Consider the following 14,463-nt stretch of genomic DNA (forward strand, 5'->3'; position numbering starts at 1 on the left):
TGAGCAGTTCAGAGAGGAATGAGGTGCACCATCTAACAGCTATGGAGGCCTTCTTTAACAAGTGTCACAGAGGAAAGACCTAAAACTTTGATACAGCTATAAAATAATCTCTAAGCACTCTAATGGTGTTGCACTAATTTTACCAAAAATCTGCAGGTATCAAAACCTGGGCATGAAAACTTGGCTCTAACACCTACTTGCAGATAAAGCCAGTGTAGAAACCATGGGCAAAACAATCACCTGGCTTAAATTGTCTTGAGCTAACATTTTTGACTTGAGATTGGCTCAGATTTGTGACACCTGGCCCAAACTTGCTTTTCCTACCTTGGTTCTGACTTTAATGGCTCAAACTTTATGTTGTGCTAGGAGCATTTTGGATTTCATTTCCTAATTTATTCATTTTTAAGAGGAAATTCAAAGCATCTGTGCACTCCTGCCTTAGAACAGTTTCCTGTTACTCAACTCTGGTCTCAGGAAGAGGCAGGCAAACAGAAGAGGAGGATGGCCTTCTATTGCATTTTTTATGCCAGGTGTCTAAATAACAGGACCCTACAATTGAGCAGGTACCTTTGTATGTGTGTCTGTAACCATACACACAGCTCTGGACAGGTACTACTGTTGAGATGATGTGGTAGTATCTTAAAAGTACCAAGAAGATTTTGCACAGAAAAGTACCTAAATAGGTCCATCTTTCATAAATATGTAACTTTTTCTTCGTAAACAATATTTTTAATCCATTCCACCAATATTTGTGTCACGTCTTTAAATTAAAATCCCATCCAAACATGCTAATTTTTAAATTCTTTTTTGTAAGTGAAAATGTTGCAAAATACTAATTCCCAGCTATTAAATATGAGCAAAGCCATTAGAGGAAACATGAAGATGGCTGAATTCTGTAGTAAATCTTTTGGTAAGGGAAAAGCTTTCATACAGATAAACGACTGTAGCAAATTCCTGGAGCCTCCCATGCCCATGAAGACTCTTAGTATCAAGATTTCCAAATCCTGTTGGAAATGATGCTGGCATTGGGTAATGGAATGAGAGAGCATAGGGGTTCAGCAATTGAATGCTAATTTCTGAAGAAAAATATTGATAAAATATGTTGCTCATGTCTTTGTAGAGGTCTCCCAATAAAACTAAAATTCTCTATGAAGGGTATTTTAAGAATTAAAATGTCCATCCTTCAAGTGCCTTTCACACGGAAATGAATGCCACCTGTAAATGCAGGTTTGGTTTGACAAAGTCCTGTTAAACAGGAACCAGCAGAGATAAAAGCTGTGCTGGTCAGTGCAGGACCAGGACAGAGGCTCTGGAAAGCCTTTACCCCACTGCTTAGGGAGGGAACTTTGCACCCTGGGAAAGGTGAAGGAACAAAGCAATCGTAGTTCCAGATCAGCTCCTATTCTCCCTTATCACTAAGGATGTAACCCTTGCACCAATTCCCAGCCTGTTTCCATTGTGCTAGAGGAACTAATTTTAATAAATCATGAAAAGAAGCAGCCTCATTACCCAGGTGACGAAGCAGTGGCCCACATCCTCAGGCAGTTGTTCATATTTCTCTAGTTCTTTCAGAAAAATGCTGAAAAGAGAAGACACCAATGTCATTAGTTACAGTCAAATATCCAAGAGAACCAGAATGACCAGTGGGTTAATCAGTGCTAATGATCAATACTTGTATCTCAATGACAAGGCTAATCAATGCCAGTGGAAAAAGTGTGTCCTTGCCAAGGTATGTTGGTTTTTGAGCTCAGTTATGCCTGACTCAACTAGAAAGGAAACTGTAGCAATCCCTAGTAGGGGGGTTAGTGTATTCAAGACTGCAAAGTGATATTCAAGACCCAGGTTGTGAATCTTCAGAAAAATCTTGTGCTGTGGTTCAGAGGAATGGCTAAAAGAGAAGCCCAAAGCTGAGAGCTTTTCATCACCAAACTCAGCACACTGGGCCAATGACAACAATTTAAATGAGCTTGATGCTTCCTAAATAAGCAGTGGACTCCCAAAATAGGGATTTTGTAATCAACACCTTGTGCTAGGAGTGACAGATCTGTTTGCAGATAGAGCTCTGACCAATGCCTGCATGGAAAGAGGAATGCAAAACAGAAGGAGAAGGAGGAAAAGAAACTGAATGTGCTGTTTCTCCAACCCTGAATTAGGTCAGGGCACGTCTTGACACCATCAGCCAAAGGAGAACGTTGTGGAGGACACTGGTGGAGGCAAGGAGGGAGCCATTTATTTTAGCGTTGGTAGAAGTTTTAGTGGGAAAGGATTTTTACAGAAGCACCAGGCTGGGATGGGTCAGAGAAAGCACAAATGAGAGCAGCAGGGAGCTGAGAGGTGAGCTCAGGTGAGGCGACAGGCCCGCGAGGCCTCCCCGCCTGCTCAGCAGCAGCAGCTGCTGCTGAGGGAGCCCCACATTCACCTCCTGATTGTGGTTTTTGAAGCAGGTTGAAGGGGTGTTAGCTGGGACCAAAGGAACATGATAAAGAAGAGGAGTTAGATGGTATCAGTCAGAGTCACACAAAATAATATATAGCACCACAAAGAGAAGGGAAGGCAACTGGGTGATCCTAGCATAGTTTCAGATGGGAGAAGAATATTTGCCCATATGACAGGGCAATTATTAAGGGCTGGAAGTCAATTAATCTAGTGCTTAAAGGCCTTTTAATGTGAAATGTAGCTTGAATCTACTATCTTGCTATGTTTTGAAGCTTCTTCCTCAAAAGCATACATATAGCAGCATCTGCTGCACCATATTTATGTGTATGTGATGGTGCACTTAACTGGCTGAAGCAATGAAAGTCTCCTTGAACTTTAATAGGGAAGGCTTTTCTCATTTGTTTTTCAAACTGCTTTAGTTTTGATGAGTATCTTCAAGACAGACTTAGAAATTCAGACTGAACTTGTGGGATTCAGCACCCCTAAATGTTAAGTTTATAGCTGCTATTGCATTGACATAATAGCAGGAAAACAATGCCCTCTAAGTTAATCTGACAGACAGTCTTATCTTGATAAAAGAGAGTACTGTTATTACAGATCAGATACAGAGACTCTCCAAGAAGTGGCACGAAAGATACTTATTAACTCAGCTCATGTCAACCATTCCTTCTTCCCCTTGTGTTTTCCAAGAGTTGAGACTCTTGACAGGCAAGCTTCCAGACAGATCCAGTGCTGTGAGATAGAAAGGATGTATAGGACTACAAAGCACTGGAATAATATGACTTTAACATTGTTAATGAGCTGTATGTGGGGTTCAAACTAGGATGCAATTTTGTTTTGTGGAAGAAACAAAACAAGACATAAAAAATGATTTTGCACATCTGGATCAATCACTTCATACTCCTGGGAGTTTTGTTCCATAGGTGTTCACTGCAGACACCATAGAGATGTACAGGTATACACATGCCTTTCATTCCCATAGTAAATGTTAACAGAACTGTTAGGAAAACCTACTTGTTATGAAAGTCATATATCTCCTGAATATTGCCAAAGATGATGTGTTCTTTATTAAGGATCCCAGCAGGTATTTCTTCCACTCCACTTGTCATTTCCCAAAGGTAAGTCTGGAAGACACCAGCAATTCTTAGTTTTGTGAAGAAACACAGTGAAAAAGAATAGATCTCCAAAGGCACAGGCTGACAAGGGAGCTATGTACTTGGAGATTAAACAAACAAGTTAAAAAAAATCTAATAATATTCCAGTGTCACAGAAAACTCTCCAGAGAAATTCAAAGTGCTGACACTCAAGTTATCTGAGGGAAAAGCAGAAACATGCCAATAACACCTGTCTTTGTTGTGCAACTGACAGTGTCCAAAAACTACAGACAGAAACAGTTGAGAGATAAGCTGGATTTGCCACTTCAGTAGCAATAGATACATCAAATTCTCTTTTACACTGCAGGAATGTGAAAGCTGACAGATTGCACTGAAATGCACTCTGCTTTTTGCCCTGAATATCACAGTCCCCTTTAGGAACACCCTGCTGGAGAGCTAGGGAAGGTATTTGACATTGCAAATCCAGCTCTTTCTCTAGCTTGAAACAATCCAAACAAATAGATTTGATTTCTTTAAATGCGGCACAATTAAAAAAAAAGACTAGAAACCAACACATTTGAAGTCAGCGTGCAGGACATCACTATCACTTTGCAGGGCTTGGTGCAGCTTTGTAAATAAAGGCACACGCAGGTGTCCCAGGAAGTGCAGATTCTTGAAGACATGCATGGGGATCACAGAGCACTGGCTGTGGGAAACAAGCTCTTTCTTGCTGCCCACCCAGCTCCCACCATGAGCAAGACACAGCTCCGTGGCTACCCACCAGTGGTGGTGCCCTCACTTAGACCTGCCAAGTCAAGGTCAGCCTTTGCAGCAAACATCACCATGGCAAAGGACACGATGGCCTTTCTGAACATGCTGGAGACTTCCCAGGCTATAACTTACCTCTAAACATTCATGTAGGTCCCTGACATAAGCCTTTTCTGTCTGAAGCAGTTCAGCCATAATGAATCTGAAAAAGTTAGTATTTCAGGTATTTAGGACGTTATAGGCATTTGTACAATGAACAGAAAACAAAACAGCTTTCTGTTATCTTCAGGAATCAGCACACTTCCACTCTTAGCCTTCAGCTGCCTCACTTTGCATCTTTCAGCTCCATGAATGAAATACCACTTCATACTCTAGTCCCTTGTAGGTCTATTTCCTAAATATCTTTTCTGCCTAAAATTCTACAAAGTTGTACTTCTACAACCTTGAGATGCAATTTACTACCTACGTGTCCATCCTTAACAGCCAACTGATTTATAGATATTTTTCTTTTACCCACGAACAAGGACTTGAGATTTACAGACAATACTTCCATCTTCACTAATAGTTTTGTGTGTGTCACCCGAAACTTTCCTGGCAATACGGATGGATGTGGGAGACATCACTACTTTGAACAGGCTTCAACAGCTTGCTATCGAACTAGAGAAAATTCAGACTACTGGGAAGCCCAGCAACTGTAGTGTCTGGGGCTGGGCATCTCCAAGTTGAAATGCCCAGTGTTTTGAAAATGTGACACAGGCAGACCAGGTGTAACCACTGTTCTCTCAAACAGAAATAGTTTCATATCAAGGTCATGTAGTGACAATTTCAGAGGGCTGAGAAAGATTGCACATACAAATGTTTTCCAGAATATTTTCACACAAAACTTTAAGACAAAATACTGTAAAATTAGACTGTTTCTAGATTTAAGTGCAACAAGCACTCTCCAAGTATTTTCTCTAGTACAAAATAGTTCCAGTTCTCAGTCCTACACCCACTGAAATTTGAACATAAACTTCAAGTGAACTCATGTCACTGAAACCCAGTTAATTCCTCTTGATGTCACTGGAGTTTAGATGAAACCTAGACATAAAAAGAGTCTTTTTATTTTTTTCTGTTCATTTTACTTTTCACAAACAGCGAGAAAGAAATCATGACAAGAGATGTCTCCATGACATCAGGGTCTAATCAAAGTGCTTGACTCAGTCCATTCCCTTTCCAAAGGCAACTTCTGATTAAAACCAAATGAAATTCAACCTGTATATTCTGAAATTGTCAAGCCTACAAGTCACAGCTTCTGTCCTACGCCTGTACACTTATCACAATAGCTCCACAGCTGGAAGGAGTTATAGGGCTGTCATTTCTGGTCATGCAAATATCATAGAAGCACTCTTAGATAATGTGTCATGGCAGACTGTGAGCACTTGAGGACATACTCTTTCTTTCTGGCCGACTTTCTTTTTTCTTCATTGACTTCATGATTTGCATCTCGCAGCTTTACCTCCCGGTCTGAAAGACTTGCTGGAATAATATCTAGTTCTAGGTCCTTGTTATCCTAGAAAAAGTGACAGCACAGATTTTAAATTCATTGTAACCCTCACTTTTGTGCAAGAATGCAGCATATTCACGAGATCAAATGGATAAGAAGGGACAAAAGTAACGTCACAAAAAAGAAAATTCAAAGACATTTAGAAGAAGTACAGTGAAAAGGGCTAAGGTGAAAAGTATCCCAACTTGCAATGGCCTTCTGCCATGGAAATACCTTTCCAGACTGTGGTTAGTAACTTTCTGTAAACCAGAAACCCTACAAGGAACACTACATTTAAGGTATCTGGAGGATGTAAGTGAGGTAATTTATTCCTCTTTCTTTGGTACTTAATTTAGAAGGATGGTTGATCACAATGTTTTTAAGGGTTTCTGCTTCTGGCACTCCCCCTTAGTATTATGGCCAGGGAATAGCTGTAGGTTCTAATTTTTGTTTCTCTTGTGTTGCTCTATTTCACCTGAAAGAGCTCAGAGATGAGGTTAGAGATCCATTTTTTGGTTAGTTAAAGGATGAGAGAATGGAAACTTCCAGTTAAACCCTGAGTCTGACTCAAAATAATGGTGTGGGTGCAGGATTTATGGCTCATGCTAAAATTAACACAGACTTTGATTCAAATAGGGTAGTTCCTCCTCCTTCCCAGTAGCTGCATGGTCTCCTGCGAATGGTGCAAACATTTGTTTAGAAAGTCTTTCTGATCTTCATTTGTCTCCTCATATCACCCGCCCACCCCCAGAAGAACTTTTTCTCTTCAGAAAACAGTTGTGAGCTTGACTAGGCAGGTTGGATGGGCTCTAAGTGTTTATAATGGATACACGATAACCTGCAGCATTCATAACAAAGCCTTCACTTCCCTTTGTGACTTTCAGCTTTGCTATAAAACCCCAGAAGGACATGGACTTACAGTACCTCTGTATTGATCCCAAGGGCTTTTTCCAAGGAGTAGCGGTATTTTCCCATCCTGAGAGAGAAGTCACGGTAGCGTTTGTCAACAGTGGTGACCCACTTCCTAATTTCAGTGGCGTGTATATGTCCTTTTTCTACAAAGCTGTCAGCCAGCTGGATGAGGAGCTTCACTTTTTCCTTTGTTTGCTGCCCAAAATATGGTTCTTGGTTACATTGCATTATTATTATTTCCTTTGCTTTTAATTCACACAGCAGTCAGAAGCAGCTCACAATTTTTAATACATCATTAAAGAGTGCCTGTACTTCATCTTATACAGTGTCAGATGCTTTAAACTTTGCCCAGTAAAACATGAAAGCAATGACATTTATATAAGGACACTTATGAAGCTGCAGGAGATAGAAGAAGTCAAATTTCTGAAACCACACACACACAAACACATATGGAAAACATCCTGGAACTCAGACATGACTCCTTTTCATAACAAAAAACTTATTTTTTTTGTAAGCCTTGAATTAGAAGACAGGATTTTAGAGTCACATCTCACAAAATACACAAAACTACTCTGAATCTATACCTAGGTGGTTCTGCAGACCTGTGTAGTCAGGTCACTAATACAACACATATGAGTTCAGGAATTGACTCACTACTACTGTTTCAGAAACAAACAGAATTTAGATCCAAGTTTCTGGTCTATGAAAATCTCCCATCCATATTTTAGTTCTAGTAAGGGTACTACAAACTAAAAGATATCTCAACTCCAAAACACACACTGAGACCTCAAACATTCCAGAGGTCTCCTCTGTTCCACTTGGACTCTTACTGCCCTTAGTCACTATGGTTTCCCATGTTGAGGAACTCTGTGCAAATCTGGAACAAAAGAGCTAGTTATAAATTGTAGCTAAGATTCCAAACCTATCCTAGGAACTGAAGGTGCCTGAACCCTATTTGAGCCAACTCAAGTACAAAATGCTAATAAAAACTGGGATATCAACTGTACAAGCTGTACTCCAGCTGTAAAACACATGTTAATCCTCAAAAGCAAAAGGAGAATCAGTTATATTTCCAGAGGTACTGGCAAGCTGCTTTCCAGAGATGAGGGCAACTTTCCACTCTGCTTGATGTGAGACATCCTACCAGGTACTTGATATTATCAGCAGCCTGACCACAAATGGACAAACCCATATCAGACCAGAAAACACCTAGCAGATTTCAAACACACATCTAAATTCAAGAGATTCCCCCAACAAAATAAATTTACAGCAGAACCAGGGGTTATTGTAACAAATTAATTGACTACTAAAGTAAGGCTAGATATGGAGAAGTAAAAAATCTGACTTCCTATTTAATTCCCAAGCTATTGGTGTTTCTGCATTCCAGACAATTGGTTTGGCTAGAAAACTATTTTGATCAGGAAGGCTTTCATTTACAGCTCAGTTTGAGAATGGCATCGGTCTGGGAGTGACATGCATTTCCCAGATTCCATATAGCAGTGAAAATATTCCAGGACAGCAGCAGGAAACTGATTTAGTAGAGCCCTAGGGAGCAAGACTAGGTGCAACAGTGTAAGGAACAGCCAGTAACGATCAATAAGGAACAAGCTATTAAACTCGATCCTGGGTTAAGTCAAGAGTAGAAGTAGTTTGGAAACTTCAGGATGAATCAGGATTAATCTGATTAAAATTAAATTATAAACTGGAACAGGTGGATTTCAGGTGGACTGATTATGGATGGTGAGAGGCCAGGAGTACTGTTAAAGGAATGCTGGATGGATGCTGTCTTATTAAATTAACTTCCATCCATTCTTAGTTATCTCCTGTTTTCACAAAACAAACCCATGCAAGTATGGACAGTCTAATGAAGAATTTAAGGATTACAGAAGATCAATTTTAGGACACACTGAAATGAAGCTACATAATACCAAGCTGTGGTCTTGCTGCAGTCTGACTTTGCAATTTAGATCCTTGTCAGTGACTGTTATTACCCCTGTGGATTCACTGTCTGTGAATTACCTATGGTTTCAATTAATTTCTCTGAAGCAGATCCAATCACAATTCCTCTGTAAACCCCACCAGATTTCCCAGAACTGTTCCATATAAATTTATAGATTCTTGGTAATGCAGCTTTGTATTGAAATGTTCACCCTGGAGTTTACAAACCCATTTATTTAAAGTATTTTGCTGGGATCAGCAGATTATTTCTAATTATATAAATGATTATCTGTGATCAACCCAGATGGAATTAATAAAAGAAATTGTGGTTGCAATGACAGAAGAAAGAGACAGGGAATTCAAGATGACACTGTCTATGTTCAGATCCATTAGTTACTCTATACCATTCTTGTATGATTGTTTGAGGATGGAATCAAGGTATGTCTTACTATGTTGCTGTGAACTCTGCATGCAAATAGACTTTCTCTTTCTTCTGATCAAAACAAAAGTGATCTATTACCAACACAGATCAAGGAGGAGAATACCTCCCTTTTGTGCCTGTGTCTTGCTAAAAATGAAAGATCACAGTTCTCAAAGGACATTTATCTTCTGGGCTATGAATGTCAGGAGGAAAATACAAAATCAAGAGAAAACTCTGACAGAGATTTAAGATATTGAAACAGGATCATAAATGAAGGTATATACTGTAATTAGATTAAAGTCACTGTTTACCTTGGCAGGTACTCTGAATTCCCCATATTCCTTCAGGAGTTCCTGAGTTTCTTCTGCTGATTCCCCTGTGGAGTTGTGAGTAGAGAGGTAATATTCACCTGTTTCTTGGATCCAGTCTAAGGCCTGTGGATGTCAAAAACAACAAAACGAAAACAACAAAAAAAGTCTTTTTATTTCAAGAATTAATCCTCTAACAAAAAAAATAATCTGCCAAATAAAGGACATCAAATCCATTGGGACTTAATACTGTGTATACTAAAACACTTTCTAGGAACACATAAAAAGAATACAGCAATCAGAGCAGGTGGGAGAGGATAGAAAAAGTTCTGTATGTTTCCTAGGATAAAAAAGAATGAAGGGAATTCTACCAATATACAGATAAATCTGCATGCAGGGAAAGCAGTTTTCAAATTCAGTAATAGCTCAATAAAACAAGTTTGCTCTTATATTTCCAAACAAATTATCAAATCTAGAAATTAATCTGACCTGGCAAAAACACTGAGTTTTTGTCGTAGGGCTTTGGAATTTTCTGGAATTGTTTTTAAATCTACATTGGACATGTTTTCAAACACTACAGTTTTTTAATGCAACTTGAGATTGCAACAGGAACCCCACGAAACACAGATATAAGAAATATTTACAGACTGCCAGGACAGAAGCAGGGTTTTCACACTACCTGCTTGGCACTGCGCTCAAAGACAACGTATTGTTGGCACTGGTCTAATCTCCGCTTCTTCAGGGTCCAGAAGTGAAGGACCCGGTTCTCCCTCTGCAGCAGCTCACTCAGAATGGCTGTAGGGCAAAGGAAAACGTCTGCATGATTAATGATTCTGTGAGTGCATACAGAAATAAGCCATACAAAGCTGAATTTATTCACTCTGCCTGGATGGCACTCCCAAGAGCAGAGCCCCTCGCAGAATCATAGAATCCTAGGGGTTGGAAGGGACCTCGAAAGATCATCTAGTCCAACCCCCCTGCCAGAGCAGGGTCACCTAGAGCACATCACACAGGAACATGTCCAGGCAGGTTTGGAATGTCTCCAGAGAAGGAGACTCCACAACCTCTCTGGTCAGCCTGTTCCAGTGCTCTGTCACTCTCACAGTAAAGAAGATTTTTAGCCCCTGAGATGCTACTTCTTAAAAACAAGCATTGATTCAAAAGGGCTGCTTTAAAAAAGCCCAAACAAACAAACAAACAACAACAACAACAAAAAAGTGCAGCTGCAGTGTTACTAGGTAACAGAGAAGACAGTTTGGGATTTACCCCAGTAAATACATGAGGGTACATGATTTCTAGCGGTTTCATTCTCTTCTGTTGCTTATTTCAGGAATCTAATACTGGTTGACATAGGAGAAATTGCCCTTTTACCACCTTGTCTGTTGCTCTGGCCACAGGCACCAAGCACTTGGCACCAAAGCCTGCTGTCCCCTGCAGAGCTCTGGTCATGGCTGAATTAAATTCAGACCTGAGCCCCCAGTGTGACATACCTGGTGAGATTTCTTATACAGCTGTGCTACCTGGCAACTCTCTGTGCTGCTCCCTGTGCAGTTATTGCTGGGCTACAGTTTTGGGTTCAGGTCTGAAATTGGTCCTCTAAACTGTTTTGTGTGTGACAGGGATATAAGAAACACCCAGATTCAGGAAGAGACTGGCAGAAAACCTGCTACTCCTTGGAGTTTAGGATGCCCATGTTCTCCCTCAAAACCTGGGTGCTCAGCCAGATTGTATCAATTTGATAAAAGAGTGTGATTTGACTCTTTTAATATAAAAAGTACCATGGGTTGGACTGAAAAGATTACATGCAGAGAGGGTGCAAGAGATTTACACTATGTAGCTGGCATAAACCTTAGCTAAACCCGACCTTTTCTAATTAAACTAAGCCGTGCACAGCTGGCAGCAGCTGGCTCATCCCCGGCAAATCACGGTACGGAGCTCAGGCTGGTGCCTCACCTGGCAGCCCTCCTGCCCTGAACCCACAGCAGAGCATCCACTAGAGGGGGTTTGGGCACACGCAGCCCGGGCAGCAGCCACACTTCATTAAAACTTGGAATCTGGCTTCTCAATCACTTACAGCGACTTACAACCATTTACAACAGCAGTTAATAACCTCTCACATCTTAAGCTCTTTCTGAATCTACTGATATTTGTTGCTTAGGTATCAACACTGGTGGCAGCAAACAGGTTTGGATGTGTCTCTCCTCATTTACAAGTGTGACACTGATTATGGTCAAAAACTTTGTAATATCTAAGTAAATTGCAAGACCTAGCCCTGTCTCTGCTGAGGGAACTTGGTCTGAATGACAGAATGAACTTGAAGCTTCTCACAGGTGCTCTACATCAGGTCTCTGCATAAACAGTTTATGCTAAATAAGACTAATTTTATTTTGTGTTAATGCTTTTGCACTGAAAGCACAAATAACTATCCTACTAAATGATGCTTTTAGTCTGAACTGAAGTGTCCACTTCAAAGATTTTCCATGGAAAGACTCGGCAATCTTAGCATTACATGCTTGGCTTAGAAAACAGACTAATATACAAGCTGATTTTTACACATGTGAGCTATTTCAAACCAGCTCAGTGAGGAACCCTCACAAACTTCTACCAGGTGCATAGTGAAGGGCTTGCTGAGTTAGGATTTAATTAACTTTCCAGTGATTTTCAACTGTGGGAACAAAAGTCCACAACAACAACAAGCATTTGACACAGTAGTGGGGGAAAGTTAAACAAAGTCATGTTAACATTGAAGAACTGGTATTGCATGGAAGGAAAAGAATCTCTTCAGCAGCACCATTTTTTTCTTCTGTGTATAATCAAAGTTCCCATCCCTTCCTCATATATACTGACTGCACTGCCTTTAATCTCTATCTTCCTGCAGCTTATAAGAATACAAAAAATAATAATAACAAAAATTGTTTTAGTTCCCCAAAATCACTTTGCTCATTCTTATCAGTACCTTGCAGCATTGCTAGGCACAGATTAACAAGTGTTTAATTAAGCAGAGGACTGGAAACATTTCAAACATCTCAGATGTATCATCTGATTGTAAACGGGGCTCTTTTGACTTAAAGGAAAGTAACTACAGATACTTTTGCTGGTGATTGTCTGATGTGGTAGGACATCAAACAGGATTCCAGGGACAAAAAAATTGAGCAGTTTTGTCCTAGGAAAAAACAAGTTTGGGGTTCATTGTTTTCCAGTGCTCAACAGCAACAGGATGGCATCTAGACCTTATCTTTTATATGTGCATACCTGTTCGTGCATTTTTAGATATTAAGGCAAAATAGTGTCTGATCATCTCAGCTGAAAACCTATATGAGGGGGGATGGCACAGTGTCATTCCCATGGACTATCCTGACAGAAGAAGCCAGACAGAGCCCACATTTCAAGCCACTTTTCTTTTTTCCCCCATCAACACCCGCAGCAGTGAAGTTCTGTATAAGAACTCATGCCTAGCAGAGGTGGCATCACTTTCTGAGGGGCCTCACTTACCACTGCTAAAGGTGTCAGGCAGATGTATAATTTGAATGAAAGCAGATGGCAAAACCTCAGATGCCTTTTCAGCATGTTCACAAATTTTAGGATGACCACACAGTAGAGGGGGAAGCAATAAAAACCTCCAATGCTGGCATTGCACCCGTGCACCAACCTTTCACTTGCTGCTCAGGGCCCCTTGTGTGGCTTGCTACTCCAGGCATGCTGACATTGTTTCTGTGGATGTACTTGAGGAACACCTCAGCATTCCTTCGTGCCAGCGTGCAGGCCTAGGAAAAATAACCCCCACCAAAAAGAATCAGTAAAGGTGAACAAAGAAACCAAAGGGAACTCTAGGGAGTTCTCTACTTACTCTGGATAGAGAAGTTCTCTTTTGTATAGAAGCATGAGAGGTTCAGCTAAGAGTCACTAAACTCCACTAATAAATTAAAAGCCTCATACATGTACTAAAATACAAGTAATTTTTAATATAGTGGGTGATTTTATATATTAAGGCCAATTAATGACAATAATAAAAAAGCTATTAGATCACACATTTTCAATCTAAACAAAGCTAACTCATTTCTCAAGATGTTTTCATTGTTTCAAAAAAATGTACAATCTAGAGACGTAATTTCTTAAGCCTTCCCTGCAAGTGTAGTTTCCTGTTGTGTATCAGTTTTAGTGGAAAGTGGGAGGCTGGTTGTTGATTGACTTGTCAGCCTGTCAGCTCCACAGTTCTCACAAAGCAGCACCTGGAAGGCAGGAGTAAATCTCTGTCTCCATCCTGGTGCTGCCCTGCAGAGACACAACTGCTTCATTTGACAGGAGTTCTTCAGTTACTGACTTGGAGGACAGAATTAGAAATGCTAGATGGTTTGTATAAGCCAAAACCAAAATGCTGCAATACTTGTAATTTCTAATGCTCATCATTTGCAATTTTGAAAATTTGAAATTTGGACCAGCACAACTAACATACTCCATGTAAAATGCAAATACCACCTAATTAGTCCTTGATGAAATCTCTCTGAGGTATGTGTTGATTATAATGTTTATTACCCCTAATATAACAGTAGCTGAACTGGAATTACACCTCAGGGCCTCCTCTCAGATTCACCAACACTGCTCTGAATTGACTACTTAATGGGGAATTTATCTGATTTATTAGAGAATGCAAATGAAACCTTGAGAAAAGCCTCCTTCTGTTCCAGATGTTTGCTGATCAGAGGGATGACGTGGTCTATCTCAGCTGCTGGTCCAAGTTTATCTCGACCTCCACACCAGTCTTCATCCCGTCTGTATTCTTGCTCCAAGCTCTCTAATACACTGCACACCTGGAACATGCCCACAGCACAACAGTTCAGTTATCTACAATCTTAATTAGGATGAACATATTTAGCAAAAGTTTATGAGCAATAACATTTCAAATCTAAATGTTTTGGACTATAGGCCAAGGTGTGGCAGACAAATGGGTGTGAAACAAGCCCTGGACACAATCGTCTGGCAGTTCTTCTCACCCACAAGGATCTCTAGGGCTTGGGATGCATTTCATGTGGCTTAAGGGTGATAAATCTTTCTTCTCTTCCG

General features: G+C 40.3%; 1 protein-coding gene across 1 annotated transcript in view; it reads right to left on the reverse strand.

The window, feature by feature from the left end:
* The window catches only part of KALRN (kalirin, RhoGEF kinase), a gene marked incomplete at its 5' end in the record, with an annotated part of 339,046 nt that overhangs the window by 149,559 nt on the left and 175,024 nt on the right, over positions 1-14,463 (reverse strand). Inside the window, 10 exons of the mRNA XM_009996218.1 lie at positions 1,510-1,579; positions 3,451-3,560; positions 4,434-4,500; positions 5,732-5,850; positions 6,058-6,066; positions 6,748-6,930; positions 9,406-9,528; positions 10,082-10,197; positions 13,052-13,166; positions 14,061-14,210. Of these exons, the coding sequence (XP_009994520.1) occupies positions 1,510-1,579; positions 3,451-3,560; positions 4,434-4,500; positions 5,732-5,850; positions 6,058-6,066; positions 6,748-6,930; positions 9,406-9,528; positions 10,082-10,197; positions 13,052-13,166; positions 14,061-14,210 (1,062 nt within the window). The remainder of the gene's footprint in view (positions 1-1,509; positions 1,580-3,450; positions 3,561-4,433; positions 4,501-5,731; positions 5,851-6,057; positions 6,067-6,747; positions 6,931-9,405; positions 9,529-10,081; positions 10,198-13,051; positions 13,167-14,060; positions 14,211-14,463) is intronic.

This window comes from Chaetura pelagica, unplaced genomic scaffold (assembly GCF_000747805.2).
Source record: "Chaetura pelagica isolate M959 unplaced genomic scaffold, ChaPel_1.0 scaffold3, whole genome shotgun sequence".
In the NCBI taxonomy this organism is placed as follows: domain Eukaryota; kingdom Metazoa; phylum Chordata; class Aves; order Apodiformes; family Apodidae; genus Chaetura; species Chaetura pelagica.